Source organism: Lissotriton helveticus, chromosome 1_1 (genome assembly GCF_964261635.1).
Source record: "Lissotriton helveticus chromosome 1_1, aLisHel1.1, whole genome shotgun sequence".
NCBI lineage: Eukaryota > Metazoa > Chordata > Amphibia > Caudata > Salamandridae > Lissotriton > Lissotriton helveticus.
The window spans coordinates 1,053,070,639-1,053,094,658 of record NC_136057.1 but is presented as its reverse complement, the minus strand read 5'-3'; the positions used below and the strand labels follow the sequence as shown (position 1 = coordinate 1,053,094,658).

General features: G+C 43.2%; 2 protein-coding genes across 8 annotated transcripts in view; one reads left to right on the top strand and one right to left on the bottom strand.

The window, feature by feature from the left end:
• LOC144820423 (uncharacterized) overlaps window positions 1-24,020 on the top strand; it is an 858,373-nt gene that overhangs the window by 307,845 nt on the left and 526,508 nt on the right. The gene's annotated exons all lie outside the window — the stretch shown is intronic.
• The window catches only part of SHANK3 (SH3 and multiple ankyrin repeat domains 3), a 2,381,185-nt gene continuing 2,364,658 nt past the window's right edge, over window positions 7,494-24,020 (bottom strand). The window contains exon 23 of the mRNA XM_078677930.1: window positions 7,494-14,369. Coding sequence (XP_078534056.1) covers window positions 13,826-14,369 — 544 coding nt within the window. The 3' untranslated portion in view covers window positions 7,494-13,825. The remainder of the gene's footprint in view (window positions 14,370-24,020) is intronic.

Here is a 24,020-nt window from a genome sequence, read left to right as displayed (position 1 = left end):
TTATGCAAACACTACACTCCAGGAATGTACAGAATAAGTCGTTCTTTGTGGCATGGAGAGAAGGCCTTCTACAATGAGAGAACGTCGAGGTTGTGAATCCCTAACCTAAATATTGTGTACTAATAAGTCAATCACTAAAATATTTTCATTTGAGATATAAAGTCTTTTCACACCAAATGAGATTATCCATTTTACTACATGGACAACTCCTCCTCGTTGCTGGGTGAGTGGACTGTGCTAGCTAGTCATTTATATATTGGTTCCATTTTAGATGTGTTTTTAGTGTAGATAGAGAATGATTTGTGAGGTGGGCACTATAGTTTTCTGTTAGGGGTAGTGGCTGAGGAAGGGTCATCTTTAATCAGAAGAATGATGGCCATCAGCCTTCAAAGTGAAGCAGAGTGCTGGGTAATGGTGGGTGTTACAGTATGTCTATCTGTTGAGACTAGGCTATGTTGAATGACTATGAGGATGATGATGCAGAGGTAAAATGTAGTTGGTGTCAATATGGATATTCTGTATTGGGCAGAGACCTAGTATCCTCATTGCAGGGGCAACGTTTTGATAAGGGTGCTCTGTGAGATGATGTTTAGATACTGGATGCTGGGTTAGAATTGTTCATAGATGTGGTGTTATGCAAGCTTAATTTTGTAATTTGTTAGTGAGATGGTGATTGAAAAAATATGCCATATAAAGTTCATCCTGAGTAAGGTCTGGTATGTAGAGAGGTTTTCAGTAGAATGTGCTGTATGTTGATGATGTACAGTAATATGTACTGGGTGGGATGTGCTGGATGATATTGATATTTGGTAATGTGCTTTTGGATGGGCTGGGCTTCATCAGCTTTATGTTGGGTGGAATGTGTTGTTTCACTGGGGGCCCTGGATGCATATTTTGTTTTGAGTGGTATCAGGTGATGAATAAAATGTGTGGATAGATTGGGTAGTATTGGATGGGATTTGGTGCGGTGCACTAAATGAGGATAATATGTGCTCTATGAGGTCAGTGTGGTGGGAAGGACTGTTTTGTTATATTTATATATAGTTGGTTGTAATATGCTTTGCAAGTGATAATGGCGAAATATGATTTGTGGAATGGATGTTGGGTGTTATGTTCTCTTTAAAATGGGTGGAGCGGCATATACCTTTCCTGTGAAACTGATATCAGGTGGGGTGTTCTCTACCAGATAAATAGTGGGTGATATGCACTCTTGGAGATGATTATTGGATATCATGCGTCTTGGGAGATGGCTATTAGGTGGGATGTGATCAGGCAACAGGATGCCACTGTAAGGTGCAGGTTAGGCGGGGCATTCTCTGCAAACTTGACATTGACAGGGATCTAATCTGTGGAGTTGTGATGCGTTTTTTTACAAGGGCAGTGGTGGGGTATGTGTTTGGTGCTGAATTTAGGTGGGATGTGTCTTGTGAGAAGGATATATAGTGTTATCCCTGGAGAAAGATAGTGGGTGGGTGTGCTCTAAGATGGAGTTGGGCAGTATATGCTTGGTTGGATGCATGTTGGTTGGTGCTGTGTGAAATGATTATTGGTTGGGTATATTCTCTGGGATGGGGAGGGATATGCTATTCTTAACAGATAATTTATTTAAGGTTGATGTTGTTAGCATTCTCTCAGTGAGTTGGGAGATTGGTAAAATTCCGTTTTCCTACACTGAATATCAACCACAATGTTCCAGAGTCACAGTCTTAGTTGAACTTTCCTTCTAATAAAGTTTCTAGAGTTCTCAAGTCGTAAATTTACAAACCAAAGTTTCCATTTATACCAAAATGGTTAATTGCCTCAAAGGTGTCACAAGGTGTATAAAGGTCCCCAGCAACTTCATCTTCCTGATATAACTCAAATGAGGGGGCCATGAGCACCTGATGAGCGCATTGCCAAGAAGTCTAAACCATGAGAAGAAGGCTTTAAGGCCAAAGCGCCTAGATCATGAGAATTTTGAAAGTTGCTTGATTTTCTGTGAGAATGCACAGGAATCCGATTGAGACAATCTATCAGGCAGAAAATGGAAAGAACAATCCTTGAAGCAGTCCTACACGCCTCTGACCCTGGCACACTGCCCAGGTGTGTTGCTGTTGTCCTTGTGTCTCTAAGAGAATGCAGTGAAATAGCCTGCCGAATAGAGGAGATATTTAGGTACCGATGCATCTTCGTGAGCCCCATTTTTTTGTATTTCTATATGTGTTTCATTGCAGTTTTGTATATGTTATCTATATTTCTTTCATTTAAGCAGGATATTGTTATAAAATGTAGAACCACCTTTTCCATGAAATGGAGTTTACAATTTTGACAGTCGATGTGTTCTTTTGATTTTGAGCCCCATCCTTATGTAGAAGTTGCTTTGTTTTATCGTCTGATGTGCAGCAATGTATTCTCTAACTGTGAAATCTCAAGCCAAATGTGACTGATGAAACGTCAATTGTTAGAGCTTTGTTTTGAAACGTAAAAAAATTGACACAGCATCATGCTGATGTTCTACTTAGTGTTGCCCAGTGTCTTTTATGAGTGAGCGGTCATCATTCTTCGAAGTTTGGATATATTGGTTTGACGTTATTTATATAGGCATTCACAGTTTTCCATAAACTTTTAGTGTTACTTTCCCCCTCTTCAAGGCAGTGGTGGAGGAAAATTAGGCAGCTGATGACTGGAGGGTCCACACAGACCGTAGACATCCGCCATATTAGTAAGGGGGGTTGTTCCTGGTCTATATAATTGTTAGGCCTATTGCTTCAATGTGATGCAAAGTCCTTAGCGAGGCTCAAGAAATAGGATCTTGTAGTCAATTCTGTACGTGCAACAACGGTTAGTCTTGTGTGGCTCACAGAATATTTTAAAACAGAAATGCATCTGAAGCAGAATATCAGGTCAGTGACAGAGAAATGTTGCTCTGCAGTAGCTCTGGAGATGTTGTGGAAGAGGTGAGAATGTAATCCTCTAGAGATTCTCAGGAAGTCATCCTACAAACTCAGCTGTTGAGTGAGTTCCATATGGTTGAGACTTGGTCACTCAACAACTTTCCTTTAATGACAGCAGTCCTGTTGTGTAGATGGAGAGGAAGTTCAGAGGTGCTGATCTATGCAGTGGGCAGGGTCATTTGGCCAGAAGGCCCTGAATGAGCATCTCAAGTGACTTGTGGACTACGAATATGATTGTGAATTCAATCATCAAACAACCGTTGGACTTCCTTCATGAATTAATGTGATATTGAGGTGAACACCATGTATTAACCAGGTTTTGTACCATCTGAAGGCTATTTCAGAAGTCCCGTCTTGAAATCACAACTGAATGAAGAGAGTTTTTCCAAGATATTTGTAGAAGCAGGAGAAACAAGGGGTTGACTTTGTTTTTTCTGGTGGGAATTAGGTATCATTGAAGAGCACCCCAAAGTTTTTGAATTTTTGGAATGGTGATGCAGGGAATGGTCCATTGTGCTCAATCAGTCAGGGGGAAGAAATATGGATTGAATATGTCCACTAACAGCATTTCTGTTTTTGCATAGTTAAGGGAGAACCATTTTCAATGTGCTCCAGGCAGCCTGCCACTTCTGTTCCTTCTAAAGACTCTAAATCAGAAACACAGTGGCAGGAAGGCCAAGAGGAGCGCTCCTGTACCCTTTTAGGGATGAAGAGGTTGATACTGAGCAAACCTGTTTATATTCATATTACTCAAATGTATTCATTCACTTCAGCCACTGAGGTCCTACGAAAGTTAGATTGGCATTGCCACTGCATTTCACCACAGCACGGTACTTCTCCTCCAGGTACTTTTAGAACTCTTCTTAAGGGAAGCCCCAGTGTATATCTTCTCAGTGACATTCCTTAGGCAGCAGCCGTAGCGGTAAAGGGGTGTTTCTACTCTAGATTAGGAAGGCCGTTTGATTGAATGATATGTGAAGGCTAGATGCCTGGAAAGAAATATGATCTTGTAAGTCTAGGCTGCAACGTATATTGATATGTTGATCTTCTCTCCAAGACAATATTGAGTGAGGACATTGGAACCAGATTATGAGGTTAATGACAGAGGAACATTGCTCTGCATTGGCTCCAGAGATTGTGTGGAAGAGGTGAGTATTTAATCCTCTTCCGAATTACAATGGGGCGACACCTTTCATCTGGAAAAGCTTCAAACAGATTACCTAACTTGCCATCATCTCACATTTATTACTCTGCTTTCAGCATCAAAATATTTTATGTTGCACAGGCATACAAGTGAAAGGCATAGACCCTTTTGGTGGCAACTCCCAGACAGACACTAGGGTTCATAAAGCTGAGGATCAAATTGCCTAGAAGCAAACTAATCCAGTTAGAAAACTACAGCAATTTCAAGGGAAATTCATTATCTATTTCCTGACTTTGGGGGCTGTTATGAAGATGAACACCTGCAGGAGAAAGGTCACTGCCTGGATAAGCTGGAAAACATCCTTTCTATTTGAGGATGGGGGTGTACATGCTGCATTACCTTCTGATGATTTGCAAAATTCTTGGGCTAACACAGAGACCTGATCAAATTCTAATCGAAAATCGGAATTTACATGTTTTCTTTTACAGAGAAATGTCGGTTTTCAATACCACATTAGAACTATGTGTGCAGATACCATGGACATTTTTTGGGTTTCTAAGATACATTGTTTGTCAGTGTATAACTGTATTTCACTTCTTTAGAACTTTTAAACTGTAACCTTTTCTTTTAAGTGAAGCGATTTTATTCCAGTAAAGAGCACTATATGATACTTTTAAATATATTTCTTTGGTCACCCATTTCTCTTATGGCATTTCCTATGAGCTACAGGTGGTTTTAAAGATGGGTTATTCCTCTTTGACCTAACAATTAAACATTTTGAGAGATGAGGTCATAAATAAGGAAATGTTCTCATGGCAGGGTTTAAAAAAGAGTGCCCTACATGGGTCCAGTATTGCCAGATACATCCCTGGTTTTCAGGACAATCACTATGTGACTACATTTCACCTAGAGTATGTGTAATATATATAGATATTCAGAAAATTGGGCATGGATTGGGCTCTCACGGACCTAAACTGGACACCCAAATTATAGCCGAGAACAAAATACTATCAGATTTTGAAATGCTTCCTTAATGATTGAAGTTGGAAATTACAACAGGAATCAGACAAGCTGATGAAGGGTTGGGCACATGCTGCTTCCCAGAGCAAAAAGCTGTCAAACAAGCACTTTGTTATGAACATTTTAGAACAGAAGATGTTTCCACCTTGCAGGAAGTCATCAGTGACAGGATTTCTAGATCTTCTGTGAAGTAGCTAATTGTCTTTCTTCATTTGATTGTGAAACCTGCAAACAATAAGGGATGTTGCTTTTTCACCCACAATGAGTTGTAGTACACGCCTGTGAAGTGGAAAGTGTTTTATAGAATATATTCCCTGCGTTTGGGGTTGAGAATGCTGACATTCTTCACATAACTGTAAACTGGTGAAATATACACAAGGTCTGCAGATAATCAATTAGATGCTATTAATTGTTTTGGGGATTCGCATGCCAGTAAGCCAACTTATAAGGAGTAACTGATAATCTTGATGACTCTTTTTAGGGGGCTTAAGGAAGTTAATTTATATATCATTTTTATAGGTTAGAGATACAGTGAATACATTTTGGCTGGCCAGTCGATTTCAGAGTTGTGCATTAATTTAAACAACTTGGCTGCCGCTATTACCAGTAATGCAAATGCAAAATTGTCACAATTGTTGACCCTTTTTTCTTTTACTTGATTAGTGGAAAAGTGGAACAGGTATTATTACAACCACAAATACTTGTATGATTGGTTTAAATAAACAAAGACAACCTGTCACTCAAAGAAATATTGAAGTCAACAACAACAATGCCGCTCCCGGAGGTCTAAAACGTGGTATCTTGTTTTTTCAGTCTTCGCTGCTTGTTTATTTTTTGTTTCTCATAAATACCACTTTGTGCCCATTTGTCAAATTGATAGTTTCGTTTTGGTAGGGTTATAACTTCTTGACTATAATATTTAAAACAATTGACGTGGTATTAAGGAAATAAATAATTATCTTGGATTCACCATAGAGACTTGATGTAATCTAGACTTGATGTAATGTGTATGTACTGCAGAGTGGATTTTAAGGGTGCCTCTTAAGAAACAAAAGAGATTTAGCGAGATATTTAGAGTTTTGCCAAAGGGGAACTCGGCCACAAATGTGGCAGCATATCTTGTTTACTAACCTGATGGTCCATCCGTTTTATTTAGAGAAGGACAGCTGTCATGTTGGTAGTTCTGCTGCCTCAGCCAATGGAAACCTTAGACCGATGGCTCCATGGACATAGGGTCATCGATCTAAGTACCTGAGACCATCTGCCATGCCAGCAGTTTCTCTCAAGGCACATATCTCCTGCAGGCAGGCAGTGAACTCTAAATATGGTGGACTAAAGTCCACGAGGACAACTGCGTTACCTTAAAGGCAGTTGAGCAAGTGCTTTGAGGTAGTGGCGCCAGGAACATCAGAGATACCTATGTATCTTTAACTAGATGACTTTAAAAAAAGGCTTCATCTTTGCACAAAGCAATGCAGTCTCCAGCTGTCTCCATCTAAAATCTATACAACTAGAGCATTACTATTTATAGATGAGAATTAAAACCTTGCCCACAAAGATCACTTGTTTCTCTGTTGGTTCTTTCTCTGGATTTTTTTCTTCATAACAAAAACTTTCACAGGTGTAACATTCAGTTCAAACATTGTAAGCTTTATAGACGTGACATTTGTAAATGACAGTCCCAACAAGAACGAAGGTGATTGTTTTCAATTTCCTGCTAGATCTCCAGACTTATTGTATGCCTATTTTGCCTTGGAGCAAGATTCCTGCAAAAGATGCTTGGCCAACCAGTGGCTTTCATGTTAGAAGAAACTGAGAATCGAATACTGTTTTATTCTCCATTAGCATTAGTTACAGAACGGTCCTGTAAATGTTGGGAGACACAAATAGGAGATTGTGTACAAATATCTTCAAATCAGGACCCGATTAACAAGGAGCCTCCACGGTTGTGGCATAGGCTCAGCACTGCAGTTTCTCATTGCGAAGATTCCACCATGAGTGCCGAGATTTAGACATGACTGCAGTATTGGGTAGCTTCGAGCAGTCGTACTAGCTCTCAATGCTTTGCTATTGATGTAAAAGGTCAAGACTATTGCAGTCCTAAAAGTCATCACAATGAGTATTTGCATTATATAGGAACGAACCAAGCCCAGGCAAGTCATGTTGAAACTGGCATTTAGTTTGTGGGTCATTTTGAAAAAACAACTCCTAATCAATGGATTGGTCTAATAAATAGCAGTTAAATAAGTATATTTTAAGTATTATTTCTCGTAGAAGTATAAAGTAAATAGAATAATTCGAGCTATAAGATGTGCAATATTCAGAAACGTCTTGTTTATGCCCCCTTTTCGAAGATTGACAAGGGAAATCTTTTGATAGATTGTGCAAGAAATCTATTTTCACCCTTCCCCCTGATCCCCATTCTGAAAGTGGTCTAAAAGTTTCAACAGTTGAAATGATAATTTAGCTTCATCTTCGATGGCAGAGATTTTGTACGCCAGTCTCTTGTTCTGACCCCACAGGAAGTTGACAATCGAAGCAGACCTTAGGCTAGCATTACATACATAGGCACATAAACATCGCACCCTGACTAGTGGAGATTTTATTTCTCAAGGAATTATTACAATTTCAAATTCGTCAAGGACTACATCAAATTAATTCACTCTGTCGTTCAATGTTTTCCCATCATTTGTGGTGATCTGGGTCAAGCTGTCCATGTTCTTTAATAAAGGTCATCTGCCAGGAAGAATTGTTGGATGTTGTTGCTTTTCTTCACTTTTTAGTTAAGGTAACATATATGATGTTCCTTACAAATATGCAATGAAAATACAAACCAGTTAGAATACATCCTATCTCCTGACAGATGCGATCCTTTCAGGGTTAAAACGATCATTTTTGTTCTGTTCTAGTATTCTTACATAATGATTGTGTCATACAAATGAACATTTCTTTTATTGCCTCATACTCGGCAAATAGATTTGTGTGCTTCTCTGATGTTCTCACGAAAGTGGTGAACCCAGAGTGATTTTGCTAACTATCCTTTTTTTAGTTTGTAATTCATTCTAATACTGTAAAATGTTCTCTTCATGCACTTGATGCCAACATGTTGCTTAGTAACTATATTGCCAAACTGAATGATGTTTAGGCGAGCCCACCAATTACTTGTTGCTTTTGTTTGCTTCGAAGGAGCACTCTATACGAAAGCAGAAATCAAATGTATAGTTGCTGTCAACAGATGTTGTTAACAGTATGCACAGCATCGTATTCACAACCACTTTAATTGCATTTCTAAAGAAGCAACTGCAACAACAACAGACTTAAATATTAGTTTACTGGAAAAAATATAGAAGTCTGGTACCTGTGAATGTGATCGGCTTTGAGCTGGCCTGATTGTCCTGGCTCATTCTAAGGAACTTACTGCTAGATGGACCAGGCAACCACTAAGATCTCCTTATAAAGGACCTCACTCTTCAACGTCTTAACTTCATACTGTTTTAAAATGTGCTCAAAAGTGTAAGACACTGTTAATAAATGTGTAACAGTGGCTACACTGCCTCATCAACCCATTCTCCAAGTTCATTATGAACTGCAGTCGATCCTTACTGTATTTATCAAAAGAGGAATAAAAGTTGTTGTCAGTGTCATAGAATGGACCTTTGTACACCATGTGATATCATTAGTCATTTAAAAATGTGAATATTAATGGTTTGGATATGTCATTAAATCATAAGTGATGGGGAACCTAACTGATGAACTCTGAAAGTCCTACCAAGCATGTGAATCTATAAAAGGTCATCCAGAAGAAGAATCAGTGCAGGTCTCCTTGGCATTACATGAAAAGTCTTCCAAAGTGGATACTGAATGGAGTGTGCTTGTTATTGTGTGGAGCTTAAGAGGATGGTTGAGGAGAATATGCTCTATGGATTGAATTTTGAAATGTACTGGCTCAGTGAGATGGGAGTTAGGTTCTCCGTGAGATGGATTTTAAATTAGGTATGTTCTGTGAGACTTTCTTGAAAGTATGCTGTCATATGCATATTGAATGATGTAGAGGTTAAACGAAGTTGTGCTTTGTGATCCTTGTGAGAGATTATTTTGACCAAGATGTGCTTTGTAAAGCTGACATTAATTCTGCATTACTTATTTATTGTCTATCAGTGTTCTCTATGCATTAAATGAAAATGGTTTGTGGGGAAGATCTTGTGTGTGTTTTTTGAATACAGGTTGAGGTGCTGTATGAAGACCAAAGTGTATAGAACATGTAGCAAGCGTATCTCTCCAAATCGTTATCTTAATTCGAGAACTCTATCCTTTTCACATACCTTTCACTGTCATTTGGAAGCTGCTAAATGATCATATTATCTATTTGAAACATCTACAGTTTGATGAAAGTAGCACTTTGAATGTGTCTTTTTGTCAGATTTCTGGATGCCCGAATAATGGAAAATAGAATTATGCAACAGTTTCTTACCATGAAGGGAGGTTTGTTGACATATTAATTTGGAATCAAAGTAAAAACCCTGGTCTCCAAAGAAGTGCAGTGTTTTCCAGCAACAAGCTTTGCCTTAGATTGGCAGGTTGTTTGGGGTCCTGTTTTTGGGACTTCCTCCAGGGAGTACCCCAGTAAACCCCTGATGACACTGGACCAGAAGGCACAACTTTATCTGTTTTAGTCTCCCTTACATACAACAGCAGTGCACACATGAGCAGACCTCTTCCAATTACGCACAAACACGCCACCATTTTTTTTGTTGTATGAAATATTTATAAAGGTTAAGATGTAAGGGAAGAGACAAGCTCCATAAGGAAACTTGTATCTTCTCTTTTAGCACCAGATTAAGTTATCCCATCACAGAGTTCCTTGCACGCGTCACTGAGCCCTTCCACTACGTCTCATGGACTTTGGGGAGCGGACCGGTACCCACCTTGGATAAAAGAAAACAAAACTAGTAATACATTCCATTTTCAAAACCTCATGCATTACAGAAGTACTGTCCAAGTGTCGATAATACCCACTTGCTTTTGCCTTTACTTTGGAAAAAAGCAAGTGGGAGGCCCTTAGCAGAACCTTTACAATCCCAAATATTCTCACTCTTTTTAAAGCAAATCCATTCAGGGAAAGTAGATTGTGCCCCTTTATGATTCCTGTATAGCAAAGCCTTCTAGTGCATTACATATTCTTGAGCCTTAATGTCTCACTTTCTTGCACAGCTGTAAGGGTTACATAGTGATCCATCTTCTCCTTCTTCTAAAGGGATAAAAAAAAGCAGCTACGTTTTAAGCTGACATGTCAAAATACACCAAGTGCTTTCTCAGGGGTTGGTGGTGGTCCAAAGGGACCTTGATATCCCCATCAGTCCTTTTACTAAACGCTGCTGCTGTAACTAGGATAGAGAGAGGTGTCACCTAGTAAATTGATGCATGGGGGCTCCTGCAATGAGACTGGCTAGCGGCATTGCAGTAATTAGAATAAAGGACAATAGAATTGGTCCATCGTCCTATTGTTTCTAAAATTGACTTGCAAAAAACCTCTACTGTTCCAGATAATACAGAATTATGACACCAGGATGTTTCCCATGTTGTCTTATAATACTTCTGGCCTTGCGCATATTCACTCTTTTTCGGCAATGCTTGGTGTGCTATGATCAGAAAATGCTTGACATCGGATAACTACTAGTTTTGTGACCTGATGACTGATATATTGCACAGTGGCTTGTCTCCTAGAGCTACATTTTGTCCTCATATGTGTTGATGATCAGTTATTTCTTTCTGCCCATGGGGCTCAGAGAGTGAGAATGAATGATGCAGCACACCAACTTCTGATCTGAAGTGCGCGGTTTAGGGTATCATTTTGGCTGAGGAGTCCTAATTGCTTGGAGAGGGATGCTAATCCCAGTCACCGCTTTTGAAATCTGTAAAGAGTTCTTAAAAGAGGAAAGGCGAATGTCGCCGAAAATAGATCAAAATGCGGCCGGAGAGTGGGCAGGAATAAAAAATAAATACAAGTGTTTTTGCAATTTTACAACTTTCGGTTTTAACATGATATTATAAGCAGTTTTCATAATGAAACAAGTCTGCAATAAAAGGCCCGCATTTAAAGTCTGAAAGCAATATTGATTGCAGGAAGACTTTATTTTTCAATTATAACGGCCGTTAGGACACTGGCTTGTTTTAAGTGCTTACTGTGTAACAAAAAATCCCTGATAGTAGAAATGGAACGTCTGCCCAGATCAATTAGTTGTACTGTCTTTAAAAGTACAGTTTAAGCATCTATTTTGTTTGGTGTTGGTGTGGTCAACATTTCTATTGCAGTGTTTCTTTAAAGGGGGCCTCGAGGCTTGTTGACAGGGCAGGTTCATAGCCAATCAGTCTTCAGGCATGCCACATTTACAGTCCCTGCTCCTGAGCTACAGAGCTCATGGACTTTAGCGAGGACTCATCCTTAACATTGGGAGTATATTATTCTATGAAAAATATTTACTTGGTTAAAAATGGAACACAGTTATGTCACACTGTGCAGCAGACGTAGTAAGAAATAAAGCAAGTAGATTTTGCTTTTTGTCAACCTTCGCCAAAACATATTTCAGTCTGGTCCAGCACCTAAGTGAGAAGCAGGATGCCAAAAGTTAAGTGCTTAAATCGTAGTCAGTTCATACCTTTATCAAATAGCGGGCCACATTTCTGAAGGTAAAACATATTTCTTTGTATATGGCAATTAAAAACGTGAAACTGCTAAATTTCGCCTAACAAACTGAAAAAAGACTTTGTTTAAAATGTATTTTTTAAGGGATTGGATGGTAAGTGAGTGTTTAACAAGTTCTGCAGTATTGCTTCTTTTTAAGTCAATATTTTGTAAATGTATTTTTTAAAGCAAGTCACCAGTTCTTTAACTGCCCCGCGGCTTCACTACTGAATTTACAGTGATGTGTAGGACAAAGTAGAGCCCGTGGCTTGTCTACTACATGTTCAATGATGTTTGAGACAAAGAAGATCTGGAGACACCTCTTCTCTTCCCAGCCCTCCTGACCTAAGAGCAGGAGGACTGTCAGCAGAACAGAGTCTTAGTGTTCAGTCAAGATCGCTCAAGAACATTTCACTTTTCAGTGCGCATTTTTAAATAGAAAATACTCCTTCACCTCATCTCATCGTCAACAAGAGAAAAAAAGTGCCCCCTACCCATGCCTTCCCAAACTCAACAGCATCCCTGGGAAATAGTAATTCCCATGAGCATGTCATGAATTCTATAGATAGAGCATTTTAGTAAAATTGTAACAAAATGTGTTTGAGATATATATATATATATAGATATAGATATATAGATATAGATATTTGGTCTGTCCCCCTCCCCGTTTTTCAAATATATATACTTATTAGAAAGATGCAAAACTCTTCTGAATGGAATTGAGTGCCAATCTTAATTGGAGAAGGCATGGAGCTTCACATTTCTTTGTCATCTAAACTAGTTAAATACACAGATACCATATATAATAGATCTATTTGTCCCTTTAAGAAATAGCCTCTCTTTGTTCCTCCATAAGAATTGAAAACCAACTCGGAATGATCATGATGCAAGCTGTTCCCCCTTATTACCATCCCAGATCTTCACTCTGGTAGTTGAAAACACAGAATTTCGAAGCACTTCCTTCAAATGACATGGGCAGTGAGGGAATGCCCATCCAACTTTCACCTTGAAGCAGCAGTACTTAAAAATTAACAATGTATAGATCAGTTGCATACACTAATACATACCATCTTCACTCAGAATCCTATTGCATTTATGGTAAGATGACATTTTAGGTTTTCTGGGTCTCTCCTCACCTCACTACATCTACCTTTGTTAAACGAGCTGTAAGGGGAGCTTCTGTACACACTTCAGACTAAATTGACTCTGCTCTTTACTTAGGAGGCCTGGTGCATCAATGGAATTAACATATCAATAAGATGAAGGTTCTCCTCCCAGAAATAAAACTGGAAACAGAAATGGCCATACTGAAATTACACTGTAAAACCTAAAACAAATCTTCACATTTGGGAATGTATAAATGTTTGGCCTACAAGAGAAGAAAGTTGGACTTATTGGTAAAAAGTTAGGAACATGAAATACATTTTGTTCTGTGATGATATTTGATTGTACTGCTGCTTCAATGTAAACTGAAGGGGAACCTGTGAGTACATTTACTGCCACGAACCCCTCTCCACCCTCCCATCTCCCTCCTTCACAGTCAAGTGGTCAGCCTATCTCACTGCGTGTCAATTTTGATTTCATCTGAAAACTTTGGCAGGTTGATCTTCTCTCATTCTGTATTCTTCTCGTGGAGGAGTCAGCTGGAGGGTGCATTAGCTGGAGGGTGCATTAGCTGGAGGTCCACATCTGAAAAGACGACGTTGGGCATACCAAGCAATGTGCAGTTGGACCCTCCAAAAGCATGGAAAAATCAAAAGGGAAATCGACCATTCCCATGCAACATTCAAGTTCAGGAGTTTGGGAACTGCTCTGATGAAGAGACACTAGGAGGTCAGAAAGAGTGTGTGGTGCTTGCGTGCATGTGAGCGTAGTTGAGGGTATCAGTTTGTGTTAAGTGTGAGAACTCACCTCCTCATCCTTCAGTGCACTGATCAAAATATAAATCTAGCATTTTTTCTTTTTTTCAGAGATGTAGAAATTGAAACAAAAAGTTGAATACTATTGTGAAGTGACCCATGGGAAAGTCACTTCTGGTGACACCCGTCAGCTCTCTGTAAGCTGCTTTAGGGCTCTTTCAATGTTCATTCGATGCCCAACACGTGTCACCCCTAGCTCCACAAAGTCCTCCTTGGTCAAGGCTGGGAGGTGGGTCCCCTCGATTTCATTGTCCTCAAACTTATCTCGATGCTCTACTAGGTTGATGCTCTCCAGCCAGTCTCCCACATCATATTTGCTCCACAGTTGGAGGGGCTTCTGAATAAATGGTCGTGGTGGGTGTAGTGTGTGCAGGGATGGCCCAGGGGATGGCGAGGGGGAAGGGGATCGACTCCTTGCACTTACACTACGCACCACAAAGCGCACCTCCTTGGGCTCATGTGGGATGGAGAGGCTGGAAGATTTGAGAATGGTCTGCGGAGTCAGAGCGTAGGGGCGCACGGCGCCCAGGGAGTCTGTCCTTTCCGCACTGGGTTTTACTGGACTGGCTGCACGGCGTGTCATCGGGTAGCGACTGCCAGGTCGGACTGTGTAGGTGGTCCCGTAGCTCCGCTGGGAAATAGTATGAAGCTCTCCTAAACTACTGAAAAGTCTGTGGATTAAAAAAGAGAGAAGACAAGGTGGACAAAAGTACATTTTAGAGGTAAAACTGCACAAGAGAGCAAGAACACACTAAAGGAGAATAACTGTGCTACTGTATCAAGGCATTGATGTGCATCCCATAAGACCATGACATAGTTTATAGCGCTTTATCATAATAAAACTCCACGTTAATTTTTCATCCCATTCGGGGAAAATACAGCTGCGGTGGGTAGTGGGATGACCTGCAGGGCGGTGACTTGGGGAGGGGCAGGGTGGGGGGTAGTAAAGTATGGATTACGGAGTTTTACAGGTATGTAAACATATAAATAAATAAAACGAATTTCGTTGCATGCACTGCATCACCAAATGCGATGATTAGCATTAAACATATCTGCTAAATGGTTTGCATACCTGCCAAGAAATATGATCAGGCCATATAATACATTCTTTGCATTCTGGAACCAAACTCAAAAACATATGGCCTGTACACAGTTGTAAAGAGTTCATCTGCTCACAAAAGCAAATCATGTATCGACTGATTACACAATGACTAAAGCTAAGCAATAAAAGTATCACTAGAGGACTACTCTGGGGCTAAAAACCAAAAATGAAAGGATGATAAAGAGCCTAATAGTTCGGAAGGTTTAACTATGCTTAGCGGACCATCTAAATGAAGAATTCTGATTGTTTATAAAGGCAGTTGAAAGGAGTTGAAATTAAATACCAGTTGCTTCCAGAAGAAGTTCCTTTTATGTGCTTTACATTAAAAAGAAACCACTCTGCAGACGTGAGCTGTCGCTAGCCCTTATGCCCTACTGTGCAGACTCCAAGCTTTTGAGACGGCGTCATGTGTTATGCTGAGTTTGATGCACTTATGGGAAGCAGGAGAACTGTACGTTCCGTCAAATGAATTTCATCCAGTGCGGAGTGATTAAAGCTAATAATTTACACAGGAATTACTTCTCTAATAGGAAAAACGTAAAGAATTGACTACTTTTTGGCCATTAGACAAGAGGTGCTCATTACATAGGCTCATGCACATTTTTACACAGAAAATTTAAGATCAGACCGAGAACGGCTAGAGCGGCCGACTTTGAAGCTGGGGAACCAGGTTCGAGTCTGCCAGGAGGCTCAATTATTCTGTGATTCTGAACAAATCACGTAATCTAACCGTATCTAAAAAAAAAAAGTCGCCGTCTGTAATGCAACTGGTACTCGTGTAAAGGGCTCTGATACCTTTGGGTCGAGTTCGGGCTATATAAAACTGCAAAAAAATAAAAATAAAACAACCCCTGCTTGTCAGAAAAGGAGCTAGGCCCTTTAAGAAAGTACTGTCAATATCTTTCTGCTTGCCCAGTCCAAAGGTACAGCCAAAATAAAAATTGAATGTCTAGAGTTTTCCATTTACATTTACAAACGTAATAAAGGAAGCTTCTGCAAACGTACAAAGGCCACTTACTGTACAAAGGACACACTGGGATCACCGTCTGGGTCGTACTTTACGCTTTCTAATTTATTTCTCTCCTTCCTCACCAGTTTTCTGCAATTTTAGGTTGAGTTTCCAAAGTTCACAATCCCAGTCCAGTTGTTCTTGACGTTTAGTGCAATACTGTAAGTGCTGGCCATACTTTAACTTGTCTCTAAAGACTGTATTACATCGTAAATGGTTTTCAAAGAAAACATTTGGGCCATGTCCTCTGACCTCTTGATACTGTATGGCAAATTACATTCAAAGAGATGTGATAAAAAATCAGCCTTGTCATAGACTTTTTAGCAGTTTTGAAGCCTCCTCAAAAATGAGGAGGTGTAAGTTTCTGAGCGTCTGAATCTAACACATGGTCTGGCTCTCAATCTTCTTCCATGAACGCGATGGTTTATACTGACTGACTTACTGATTACAGGAAGTGAGTAAGATAATCATCATGCAAAATAATTTCATTCAATGGTGCAGAAAGCTATGAAGTTTTTATATCTGGTAGCATCCTCCCAGTAAGTCAAACTCACCTGGTCTGCCCCTTCTAAATCAGTTTTTAGGCCCTGATTTACTAACCCTTTGTGTTGTCCTTGTGTGACACAAGTTGACACAAGGACATTGCAAAGCATTCTGTAAATTTTAGAAAGCCACACAATGGTGATTTACACCGCCTTACGTGGCTTTATAAAGGAATGTAACTCAGTGCAGCAGCTTGTGCGACTCTATGTTACATTTGAGCTGGGAAGCGTTCCATGGGTGAGGCATGGAAGTTCCTGTGCTTCTACCCATGGATTTGACACAATTCAAGGTTTTGAAAGGCTTGTAAACCTGGGATTTCATCAAATTAGTATGCCTCATTAAAGATGGGGAAGAACACAACATGCTCATATTTACAAATATAAGGAGCGTTTCTTCTCTCTCTGTGCACAGGGGCACTGTGTGCTGGGGAGCGCCAATGCAGGCACCCTTGCACAATAGTGCAAGGGTGCCTGCGTTACTGGCAGGATTGATTTTGTGCAGGACCTTCCTGCACAAAAAACATCCGAGGAGTAATTTTCCTCTTTCTGTGCGTAATGCAGAATTCATCACACATAGAAAGAGAAAATAATGAGAGGAAAAAAAGATGTTTCTAGTATTTATGCCATTCTCTGGGAGGCATACCAATTTGACGCAATCCCAGTTTACAAACCTTTGTAAATCTGGAATTGTGTCTAGTCCATGAGTGGATGCATAGGAACACCCATGGTCCACCCATGGAATGCCTCTGAGCTCGAAATGTAATGTAAGGCAGCACTAGCTGCTGCGTTACACTTCTTTCCAAAGCCACGTAAGGCGGTGCAAATAGCACCTTGAATGGCATTGTAAATCTTAATGAATCCTTTGAGTTGTCCTTGCATAGCCTTGCGTAACACAAGGACAACGCAAAAGCTTAGCAAATCTGCACCATACCTCTCAAAGCAAAATCTAAGGCCGAAATAGTTTCTTCCACTCCTGCAAAGGAAGTTGGTTTCAATCAATCAAGCAAATTTGTTAAGCGCGCTACTCACCGCTAGGGTCTCAAGGCGATGGGGTGGTTCGCTACTGCTCGAACAGCCAGGTCTTGAGTTGTTTCCTGAAGGAGAGATGGTCTTGGGCCATCCGAAGGTGGGTGGGGAGGGAGTTCCATGTTTTGGCCGCCAGGTAGGAGAAGGATCTTCCTCCGGCGGTGGATTTGCGAATTCGTGGGACGGCGGCGAGGGCGAGGCTGGCGGAACGGAGCTGGCGGGTGGGTGTGTAGAATGTGAGGCGGCTGTTGAGGTATCTCGGGCCCATGTCGTTGAGAGCCCTGTGTGCGTGGGTGAGGAGTCTGAACGTGATCCTCTTGCTGACGGGGAGCCAGTGCAGGTCTTTCAGGTGGGCAGAGATGTGGCTGTGACGAGGGATGTCCAGGATGAGTCGTGCAGAAGCATTCTGTATGCGCTGGAGTCTATTCTGTAGTTTGGCTGTGGTTCCGGCGTAGAGGGTGTTCCCGTAGTCCAGTCGGCTGGTGACGAGGGCCTGGGTGACCGTCTTCCTGGTTTCGGTGGGGATCCATCGGAAGATCTTTCGGAGTATGCGCAGGGTGTTGAAGCAGGATGACGAGACGGCGTTGACTTATTTGGTCATCGTGAGGGAGGAGTCCAGGATGAAGCCCAGGTTGCGTGCATGGTCCGTTGGCTTGAGTGCAGTTCCCAGGGCAGGGGGCCACCAGGAGTCGTCCCAGGCAGAAGGGGATGGTCCCAGGATGAGGACTTCCGTCTTGTCTGAGTTCAGCTTCAGACGGCTGAGCTTCATCAATTCTGCGACGTCTTTCATTCCTTCCTGGAGGCTGGCTCTGGCGGTGGCGGGGTCGTTGGTGAGGGAGAGGATCAGCTGGGTGTCGTCGGCGTAGGAGATGATGTTAAGGTTGTGTTGGCGTGCGATGGCTGCGAGGGGGCTCATGTAGACGTTGAAGAGGGTGGGGCTGAGTGAGGATCCTTGCGGGACGCCGCAGATGACCTCGGTGGCCGTGGATCGGAACGGGGGAGTCGGACTCTCTGGGTTCTTCCGGCGAGGAACGAGATGATCCACTCCAGGGCTGATCCTTGGATACCGGTGTTGCTGAGGCGCTGTATCAGGGTGCGGTGGCATACGATGTCGAAGGCTACTGAGAGTTCTAGGAGTATGAGGGCAGCAGTTTCCCTGTTGTCGAGCAGGGTCCTGATGTAATCGGTGGTTGCGATGAGAGCGGTCTCGGTGCTGTGGTTTGCTTGGAAACCGGACTGCGTGGGGTCGAGGGATCCGTTTGTCTCGAGGAAGGCGGAGAGTTGTTTGTTGACGGTCTTCTCGATAACTTTGGCCAGAAAAGGTAGGAGCGAGATGGGGCGGAAGTTCTGGAGGTCCGTGGGGTCCGCGGTGGGTTTCTTCAGGAGGGCGCTCAGCTCGGCATGTTTCCAGGTCTCCGGGAAGGTGGCGGATGCGAAGGAGCTGTTAATGATGTCCCTGAGTTGGGGTGCGATGATGGAGTCGGCTTTGTTGAAGATGTGGTGTGGGCAGGGGTCGGTTGGGGATCTGGAGTGGATGGTGTTCATCAAGCGGGTGGTGTCTTCAGTGCTGACAGGGGTCCAGGTGCAGAGGGTGGTGGTGGGGGCCGTTGGTTCGGTGGTTGGGTGCGTGGTCTGTGCGCCGAAGCTGTTGTGTATGTCGGTGATCTTGCGGTGGAAGAACGAGGCGAGTGAGCCGCAGAGGTCTTGCGAGGGTGTGATGTCGTTGTTGCAGGCGCTGGAGTTGGAGAGCTCTTTAACGATGCTGAAGAGTTCCTTGCTGTTGTGGGAGTTGTTGTCCAGTCGTTCTTTGAATGTTGTCCTTTTGGTGGTGCGGATCAGCTGGTGGTGTTTGCGGGTGGCGTTCTTGAGGGCTGTCATGTTTTCTGTTGTCTGGTCGTGGCGCCATGCTTTCTCGAGAGTGTGGCAGGTTTTCTTGGAGTTTTTGAGGTCGTTGGTGAACCACGAGGCTTTCCTGCTGCCGGGACTGTTGGGAGGGTTCTTCAGTGGTGCGAGGTCATCGGCGCAGTTGGTGAGCCACCGTGTGAGGTTGCGGGCTGCTTCGTTGGGGTCCGTCGTGTCGGTGGGTAGGTTCTGGCTGAGGGCGGTGGTGAGCTGGTCGGCGGTGATCTTGCTCCAGCTTCTGCGGGGAGCCTGTTGCGGGGGGTCGTGGGTCGTGGTTCTCCTGAAGTTGAAGTGGACGCAGCTGTGGTCTGTCCAGTGTAGTCCGGTGGAGTGGCTGAAGGAGATGTGCTTGCTGGAGGAGAAGATGGGGTCAAGCATGTGGCCGGCATTGTGGGTGGGGTTGTTTACCAGTTGCTTGAGTCCGAGGTTGGCGAGGTTGTCCAGTAGGGCGGCGGTGTTGCAGTCCTTGTTGTTCTCCAGGTGGAAGTTGAGGTCTCCTAGGAGGATGTAGTCTGAGGATGTGGGCCGTGTGGACTGACGAAGTCTGCGATGGCTTCGCTGAACTGTGTGCGTGGACCCGGGGGTCTGTATATGAGAGTGCTTCTGAGGGTGGTCTTGGGGTCGGTGTGTATCTGGAAGTGAAGGTGCTCGGCGGCGGTGAGGGTGTCGTCGGAGTTGGTCGTGATGCGGATGGTGTTTCTGTGGACGATGGCGATGCCTCCTCCGGTTTGGTTGACGCGGTCCCTCCGGGTGATCTTGTAGCCATCCGGGATGGCTATGGCGATGTTGGGGGCTGAGGAGGCGTTCATCCAGGTTTCTGTGAGGAAGGCGACGTCTGGTGAGGTTGTGTCGAGGAGGTTCCAGAGTTCGACGGCGTGCCTGTGAACGGAGCAGGTGTTGAGCAGGATGCACTTGAGGTGGCTGTAGCTGGTGCTCGGCTTGGCGGGTGCGGTGCAGGTTCGGAGGCAGGAGAATTTGCAGGCTTGGCAGGTGAAGGGCCCGTCGGTGCGTTTCGGGGTGGCTCTGTAGCAGGCGGGGTTCCGGCCGGCGTTGAGTGCATGGAGGGTGGCGGCATTGTAAGTCCGTCGGGTGGTCTGGCATCGTCGAGGGCCAGGGGTCCTGGCGCTGGGCGCGGTCCAGGCACGGACGGGCGCAGACGGGCTTGCCTTTGGCGCACAATCGGCGCTGCCCGCAGCGGTCTCCATAAGAAGGAAGGAGGGGAGGAGGGATCAGCTGGGAGGCGGGAGGGAGGAAGCCAATGGGTGTAGGGGGGGCGGGGCCGCACAGGAGGCAGCGGCGGGAAAGACGGGGCTGAGGAGCCCGACGGCAGAACCAGGAGATAAGCACTCACACACACGGGGGTACAAAAAAGAGAAGGGGGCAGGCAGGCACACGGGGCACACAGCTAAGGCACAGGCAGTCCAGGTGGTGCTCTTGCAGGGCAGGAGAGCGCCGATCTGGAGGGAGGAGCAGGCGGCAAAGTAAACAGGAAGGCGGAGTTGCAGCGGTGGGGAACTGACCTGCTCGAGGGTTAAGGGTCACTGTCTCCGCCGCGCAGCAGACTCCATAAGAAGGAAGGAGGGGAGGAGGGGTCAGCTGGGAGGCGGGTGGAGGAAGCCAATGGGTGTAGGGGGGGCGGGGCCGCACGGGAGGCAGCGTCGGGAAAGACGGGGCTGAGGAGCCCGACGGCAGAACCAGGAGCTAAGCACTCACACACACGGGGGTAAAAAAAAGAGAAGGGGGCGGGCAGGCACACGGGGCACACAGCTAAGGCACAGGCAGTCCAGGCGGCACTCGTGCAAGGCAGGAGAGCGCCGATCTGGAGGGAGGAGCAGGCGGTGAAGTAAACAGGAAGGCGGAGCTGCAGCGGTGGGGAAGTGACCTACCCGAGGGTTAAGGGTCTATTTCCAAGATGCCCTGTTCTGTGTGAATAATGAAGCATGGGGGAATTTAAGCTCCCCATGTGTCAAATTGCAATTCAGCTGTTGAATAAGGGTCTCAAGAAGGCCATCTTCTCCATTTAATGTCATGTAAAGAGGGAAAGAAGAATAAACACTTGGATACCCTGTGTAGGCCCTTTCACTCTCTGCACAAACGCAACGGATCCACACAGTACTACTGAGAATGTTCAAAATCTGGGGATCAACTTAAATAGACTTTTTTGTCACAGAGAAAAATTCTCAAGGTCATTAATATGCATCTGTCAGTCCATGGGTTTGAAATCTATTTGGGATGATCTCCTACAGGGCTCGTTTACAAAATTACGTTGTGCCTTTTCTCCCTGCAACTCCTTAATTTTGATAGCACCGTTCTGAAGTCAAGGCTTGGTGTTTGAACTTCATTTACTTGTCTTCCAACAAGACTTTGACTCTCCCTGAAGTTTCAGATCAGCTGATTGTTCAAAAATGTGGTCATCAGATTTAGTATTATGGATTGCAGAAAATAATTATGTTTGTTGTGCTGCCAGAACCTAACAAGAAAAGGATTTACCTGTAAGGAACCCAGGGGCATATTACCAACGATTAGCGATATTTATCGCTAACGAGGCTTAGCACCGAATTTTTTAACGCTAAGCATCGCCGGAAATTATCGCAGAGATAACTTGCTATTAGCAATGTTTATCTCAGAAGTGATAAAAATCCTCGCGCTAACTGCCAAATGAGAGATTATCACTGGAAAACCAACGATAATCTCTCGAAGTTTGGCGTTAGCTTGTTGATAGGGGCTCACAAACTAAGCCATGAGATCCACCTTCCATAGGATATCATGGCTAAGTCAGGAAAATACCAGGTGTAAGAAAAGCAGTGCTAACCGCGGTTAGCGCTGCTTTTTTTTTATCACTAACAGGGTTAGCGAAATCCTTGATAATAGGAGAAATGTCGCTTAACAACATTTCTCCTATTATTTTTCTCTCAAACGCCCCCTTTGCATCTCATTAGAGATGCAAGGGGAAGCATAGAGAAAAAGGGTGCTAACATGCGAATTTGCGTGTTAGCACCCTGTTGCTGATAGGGAGATCATTTTATCTCTGCTTTCTTGGCTTTTAAAGCCAAACAAGCGGAGATAAATCTCTTGATAATATGCCCCCAAGTTCGTGTTACATCTTTCCTCACAAGAAACTGAATTAACGAAATATGCTTTTTAAATAACGTGTTATTTCTTTGGGCTCATCTTGTTTTTAAGTTTCTACTTTCTACTTTTTACTTTTTATTCATTTGTTTAGGGAACTAAACTGGGCGTTGGCCATATCTGTTATCTTGTGTTCGGAAACTTATGCTATGGGATTGCAATGGAGGCAATTGATTCCTGGATATTCAAGGGTTGGCTCCTGCTTAGTGGATGTTCAATATGGCTAAAACATCCTGACGCTTTACAGTATGTTTTATCTTTTACTGTTATAAACAGTATCTGATAAATCATGACCAACGTTTCCAACCTGTCAGAGATGACAGCAGTGTCCACAGGTTTCTCTTAGATCTCTTTTTCATTTCAGTAAAAGGGCGTTAAAACAGCTGACTTGAGCGGTAACAGGAAGAGCAGGCAGGCACAGGGGAGATCTAATAGAGCAGCAAAAAGGAATATCGTGCGCAAATTCTACAAAATTATGCCAAAGAACAGCCTGCAAGTTTTGGCCCCGATACATAGAAAGGTTTATTGTGGGATGTGTTTACCGTAAAGTGCTTCAATTTTATGTCATAATAAGCTTTGACGAAAGCTAGTTATAGGAAAACAATATGAAGAATTGCATTCACCTTTCATGGCATTGTAATAGTGCCCAATGAACAACACATTGCACTCCAAAATATTATGATCATTTTTATGTTTTCGTTATATCATTTGGACATAAAGTTTAATAATGTATTGAATGAAAGACGAGTCTTTAACACGGACAGACCAACAACCATAACCTCACTATTGTCTACCTTGGCCCAAATCTCACTGCAGGCCCATATGCAATGATAAAAACCTTGTATGATCCGTGCAATAACACAATAGAATTGGATGTTTACCTAATATGTTTAGGAAACGTTCATGTGCACTGTGCATACGCACAGGTACAGCTCGTTTACCACAGATAATCACTGTATATGTTCTGTGATGGTTTCCCACCAGTAGTGAGACAGAACTGACTGAGATAAGCCATCTTTCTCAACTGGTCAAGAAAGTTCCTTCATAATTTCCCTCATTTTTATCTCATCCAGAAGTTCCAGAAATTAAGGATGATACTGATTGCCCTATTTTGCCACTTCCAATATTGGTTCTTGAAAACACTTCGACCGACAACAAAAGACCCTGTCCAACGGACGTCTACATGTGTCAGTTACTGAAGAAATAGAACAGTCTATGTGTACTGATACCTATTCCGAACCCCTGCAATTTATGAGGGGACGATTCACTGCACTACGCCCAAGTTTACATTAAAAAAGGCCCGTCTTCCTTGACAGATACACAGAACAACAAATACTAATTGTCTGACCCATCTAGGTCAATAACAAGGATCCACCCCTACAGTGTTGGACCAAATTCTATTTAGAAAAAATGTGCGAGGAACAAGTGACACCTCACGGAAACACCACCAACGGGGTAACTGGTATGTAATTTCCAGACAAGCCCCTGTCTCATCATCGGTAGTCACCTGATTCTCAAAGAAAGTAGAAGGAAAGTGTCCAAAACAAACAACCAAAAGCGTGTAACAAACAGTTGAAAGCAGAAGCATCTGCTAGTGACAAACACACAACAT